General features: G+C 33.9%; 1 protein-coding gene across 6 annotated transcripts in view; it reads left to right on the forward strand.

Annotated features, from left to right (window-relative positions):
* ptpn2b (protein tyrosine phosphatase non-receptor type 2b) overlaps nt 1–5,744 on the forward strand; it is a 92,155-nt gene extending 86,411 nt beyond the window's left edge. For 2 of the 6 annotated variants that reach the window (XM_063059731.1, XM_063059734.1), the window contains exons 10-11: nt 1,149–1,250; nt 5,389–5,744. In XM_063059731.1, the coding sequence (XP_062915801.1) occupies nt 1,149–1,250; nt 5,389–5,404 (118 nt within the window). In that variant the 3' untranslated portion in view covers nt 5,405–5,744. Of the gene's footprint in view, nt 1–1,148; nt 2,523–5,388 lie in introns of those variants that run through there. The other 4 variants (XM_063059726.1, XM_063059727.1, XM_063059736.1 and 1 more) reach the window with 3 other exon arrangements.
* The last annotated feature ends 256 nt before the right edge of the window (nt 5,745–6,000 follow it).

The following is a 6,000-nucleotide window of genomic DNA, read 5'->3' on the forward strand; positions in this document are numbered from 1 at the left end:
AAGTATCCTGCCATTCTATGTCTTGTAGCTTCCCATCTTATGCTGATATGATTGACAGTCTAACCTGGGAAATTATAATTTGAACCTGATCCTCTTTTTGTAACTTTACAGATTAATGCAAGTAATACCTAATTTCTTTTTTAGAATCCATCTTTCCGATCAAGTGCAGGTTTATTTTTTTGCTTGGGAAAGTGAGGTATTCTATAACATCAAAAGAGTATTTTTAATTTCCACTGTTTAATGCATGGAAAATGGAAACACTGTTTACTATGCTGGCTTGACCATTTTTATTTCATTGAAATGCAGCTTTTGAAGAAATAGTGCTATAGACCTTTTGTGTTTACTGTGCTGTTACTTGTATATTCAATCAATGTCAACTTTCCTCATTTAGGAATTAATGAGGTTTAAAATTAAAACTTAGAGTAAGGGAGGCTACTGACTGATGGAAATCAATTTTCACAAGTTTTTAGAAAAAGTATGTTTGCAAGTGAATTTTAAATTCTTCCCTCAAACCACTAGAATTATGTTTGTTATTGTTCTATCAATAAATGAAACTGTTCTGGAATGACTAATCATATCTACATGAAGAAGACCTGATAACTGTTTTAAAAGATTTTGTGGGGGAATATGCTTCTAAAGGATTAATCAATTTATCAATTATATGATTTGTCATTGAAATACAGCTTTGCTGCATTAGAACTTGCTTTGTACCTGTTTTTTATGTTTCTTTCCTATCAGATGTTGTATCATCTTTGGGTTTCCTGGAACTCCACAGATATTGCTCTGAGTTGGTAACTAGGAAATGTATGATTAGCCTTGGGTATTAAGACTTTGGTATGCACCACATTGCAGTTGCAGAGTAGCAGGTTGCCTTTTCAGTGTTCCAACTTGACCATGATCAGGGAGTTGGTCATAAAATTGTTGCAACAAAGGAAGCTCATTGAGTCCTTTTGTGGAGCAATCAAATTGGTACCAGTCACATGCTTTTTATAGAACTGCAAATGAATGTCTCTTGTGCTTATCATGGGTGTCTGTGTCACTGTAAGTCTGCGGCTGTATATTGTACCCTTTGTGTATTAAAAAACTGCATTCAACTTTTTTCTTAAACTCTATATGTGATCACTATCACTTTCTTGTTTGCTTTCCAGTAATATTCGTAAGCGACATCGTGAGGATAGGATAGCGGGTACAGCGCAGAAAGTACAGCGAATGAAACAGAAGCTTAATGAAACTGAGGTGAAACGAAAAAGGTGGTTATATTGGAAACCTATTCTCATTAACATTGCTGCAGTTACTACTCTTGCAATTGGAGCTATTGTTTGCTGCTCTATGTATTTTCAGTGATCAATTTGTAACTTCATTTAATGGCACATGGTAGCATATTGCATCTGAGATTTCAGATGCTGAGGAATGATATCTCCCCTGCACAAGAACTTTGTTTTTCAAGATTGACAGAGAAAAATGCAGTAGGGTGGAGCTGTTTGGTTTTACTCAAAATTTGCAATATAGAATCTCAGGTTCTTGTACTGTCAGATGTTTGAATAAACAAAACCACCAGACACAAAAATTCTGTTGTAAATAAATTATCAGATCTGTACTACAATAAACATTTGGTTAAAAGTTGTGCTTCCATTAAAAGCAGTTTTTCTCCTTTTCTTGAGATGTCCAAAAGGATGTTTATATTTTATTCTGTTTCGCCTAGTAGCCTGGGCATTATGAAAAGCACATTTATTTTGGTAGGAAGATTTAATTATCCATGTCCATAAATATTAAACCAGTAAGGAATGGAAGCCAACCTCTTTGCATGTCTTGGGTTCTACTTTACTGGTTTAGCCAACTGATGTCCTGCATTTTTAAGTTTTCCCCCCCTTTTTTTTCTTAGCAGAATTACAGCACATTTAAAACATATGTGCTTGGATTAAAAAGGTCACTTAAAAAGATAATTATTTTAGGTTAAATATTTTTTCCATTTTGTTGTTTATTGGCCTGTATATAGAGTTCAGTTATTTTTTTGGCAGAGAGATTTGGAAGCCTTTTCAAAATACAGTTTTAAGCAGTCTGAGTGTTGTTATCATTGTGAATGTCTAAAATACTAGTTAATTCCTTAACCCATAGAGGTTTCCAAAAAAAAAACAGTGCCATTCTTATTTTCTATCACCAGAATTTTCATTTTCATAGTCCTATGATGTATATTTCTCAAATTTTACCTTAAAATTTTCGGTTCAATTTCTTGCATAGTTTACCGGGATATCTTTAAGGATAAATCATGCCTTTAATACACCAAAGTACTCATTCCATGTGTACAGATTGATATATAAATGCTGGTAAGACATCCAAAGTTGCTTCTGTGGGTTAAAGAGTTGAGAAGTGTTTCTAGTTAGTGCTGGTTAATGATGTGATTATCCTGAAATGAAACGATTATTCTTGTGTTTTGGGCAGGAAGGAGTAACTTGTTGAAAATAGCATCAGATGACACTTAAAATTTGTTACAGCTTTACATTCCAGAAAGACCAGCTAAATAAAATCTGCTTTTAATTAGTATCTTATTGTATATCTTTGTTGGAGATGATGCATCATACTATAAGATAAAGATTCTTGTAAGCTATGTCAGAATCTAAAGATGTAAATTATGTCCAATCTGCAGTGTACTGTTATATTATTGAATCACTGCCACTTGATATGATTAGTGAGCTTTGTAAATAGATCATAGTGATGGAAATCAGGTATTGCATATTACAATTTATTATTTATTAATGTGTCCTTGCATTTCAGAATACTTATGCATGCCTTCAAATGAGAAAATTCTGATCCTTGATCCAGTTTTCTCTCCAAACCTAAGGCGGGATGGGGGTGCACTAATGGTAGGGAAGAGGATCTATGCCTCAAATAATACACTGATGCTGAAAATAGCTTGGATCAAAGTTATAAGCAGGGTATATTGCATTAAGAATATCCTGCACTGTTCTCTGCATTGAAGCCAAGTATTTTACACCTCCATTTCATGAATGTGACAGGAGATATATTATTGGGCAATACTTGATTTTCATGTATTCGGTAATCAATCATTTCTTTCTTGTTCATGACTCGGGATAAAATCTCTTTAACAGAGCTTGAGGTTAATGTACTTTATATCAGACATGTGTTTGCAAGTTTATTACTTAATCAGCCAGTGGCTAGAATTCTTAGAAACTTGCACTTGGCACTTACCCTGTTGGTTTGACCCTAGAGCTCTTATCTACAATAAAATCAAAGTTACTGGGAATAACATTAGTGATGTGTATTTGATGTGAAATGTCACAGTTCATTTCTTTAGTTAGGTATGTTCCCAGCTCTTAAAGTTTGGAAGACTTGCTTCCTTAACTTAAACTCATTCTGTTTAAAAAGAAATTAGAGCCTAGTAGTTACCGGGATGATCATGAGAAGGCCAGTATTAGCAAATTTAAATTAAAATGTAAGCTTGGGATACAGTATTTTTAACTCTGAAGATGACTGTTGGGGAAGTTCCAGATATATATTGTAGGTTAAATAGAGCACAATTTGGGTATGTGGCCTGAAAAGAAAATGAAATGACACAGTAGTTCAAGCTGGCCCGAAGTAAATTGGGCATATTGCCTGAATGTAATGAGGTATAGTGGAAAAACTTGCCATTAATGCTATCCATACAGATCAATTCCCTTACAACAGTGCTTTTGGGTAGTACAAGGTAAAGCAATGATGCAGAATAAAGTGTTACAGTTACAAAGTGCAGTTCAGGTAGACAAAAAGGTCCAAGGTCATAATGAGGTGAATTTTGGAGTCAATAATCCATCTTATTGTATTAGGGGACCATTCAGGAAATATCCAACAGGAGCCTTTAAAATCTTTAAAGATATTAAGAAATGTAATTATCAGTTACCATGAAGGGGACAAATGGACATTGTTTATTAGTTGATATGTTGAATTAATGTACTGAATTGTTAGATTGACCAACAAAAAAAGGCATAATTCACATGTTGAGGTAAGCTTTTTCCACTATAATTTACACACACATTTTCATCAAAACTGCCAGTTTATATTGTTCAACATTAATCAATTAAGATATGATCCACAATAATATGTCATACCAGTGGACAGGAGGTTTGTCAAACCTAATTTTAAAATGTAGACTTTGATTCCAGTTTGCAACAATACAAGATTGAATTCAAATCTGTATAGAACTATATTTCTTCTCATAAATCCATGTAATAAAACACCACTTGAAAAGCAAAATACTTCTCTTCAACTGCAAGTCCAACCTGAGGAAAGATGAAGAAAATTAAAACTTTTAAATCACATTTAAGTGAAGGGCGCAGCTTTTAATTTTAAGTATGATCATGTTCCTAATGTATTTTGGAATTATACTTACTAAATAATTTAAATTAAAAGCTTAGATTTCTTGCGCAACATTTGAATTAATTCATATCCCCTTTAGAAATCATTTTGCATACCTTGGACATGAGAACTTTAAACACCTTTGATATGGTTAATGCCAGGAATGTTCTCATGCAAAAAGTAATCCTCATCTAATGCCTAAAGCTCATCGGGGCATTGCAGGTGCGTTTAACAAACCTTTGGAAACTCTGATGGACAAGACTTTTTGGAAGGATAGGCTTCATGGGCTTTCTTATCCCTTCCTGTCTTTTGATTCAAGGGATCTTGTTCTGGCTTGTGTCAAGTCACTGTGTTGGCTTAATTAACTGACTTAGTCAATATCTGTGCTTAAATATATCCCCTTAATGGTGTATAAGAATGGGAACTGGCAGAAAATAGATTAATGCAAATATTCTGGATTGACTTCACTGTGAAACAAAATAACTGAATATCTTCAGGTGCACTAATTTACTGTTTCTCCCAAATATATTATTTAAGCATAATTAATAAAAGATGTACACTATTACAAAAGATGATTAAAATTATTTGAAAATTGTAGTTTATCTCTTTTATTAAACCATTCCTTTACATCAGGCTCCTTATTTGTATTCATCTCATTGCATTGTGACCCTGTGATGAAAGGGAATGCTGATTATGAGACTCCCGCAGTCTGACTAACTCAACTGATGGCAACATAATTGAATAAAGCACTTAGCATGAATTGGGAATAAATTCGAGCTGCTACAAATTGTGAACCATATGCTAACAATTAATACAACTGTTCTTCCAAGCTATCTAGATGTCAAGTTACATAAGTCAGCTATTCTACTCAGAGATCATCTGAAAGAATTTGAAATCAATAACTTGTTATCCAGAGACCAGGATTTTTTTTCCCATTGGTTTCTTAACTGCAGTGCCTGTGAAGTACTTATTAATGTGTCGATAAAGTAGAACTGTTGCATTGAGTAAATGTTTTATGTTCTGTATTGTATGTCATAGGCTAAAGACTGTCTGACTGCTAACTCCACACAACAGATGCCACATTCTGCACCTATTTTTATCAACCGTGGAAAATAAGAAAAATACCGCTCAAGGATAGTGAGGTCTGCTGTGCAGGAGACCTCACATGTAACTGTTTACAGCGTAAACTACTAGATGCAGGAGACAAAACACAAACCTGACCCCACGAGACTTCTGCAGAGGGTGGACTTCATGTATTATCACATGTTTTATAATGCTTATAGTCTGCGCCTTGCAAAAAAAAAAGTTTTAAAGAAGCTTTGTACTTTAGTCATTTCACTGTGTTGTATTTTTATACCTTTTGATCTGCATTAAATGTTCTGAAAGAAAATAAATGTGGCTGGTTTTTTTTGGAAACTTAAGGATTCATAATATGTTTTATCTCAAGCTACCTTTTAATCATTTTAATAGTAAGAGTACCTAAGTACATAAATCAGTTTTATTTTCCTGCAGTTAGTTTCCCCTATGAAGCCAATTGTATATAGAAATTTTTAAATCATATTGGTAATTGCTTGAATTGTTATAATCTTTGTTGTCAGTGCTCCCCCAAAGACATTAGGTGGCATAGTAGTACTGGCGACCCGGGTTCAG

Source organism: Mobula hypostoma, chromosome 1 (assembly GCF_963921235.1).
Source record: "Mobula hypostoma chromosome 1, sMobHyp1.1, whole genome shotgun sequence".
In the NCBI taxonomy this organism is placed as follows: domain Eukaryota; kingdom Metazoa; phylum Chordata; class Chondrichthyes; order Myliobatiformes; family Myliobatidae; genus Mobula; species Mobula hypostoma.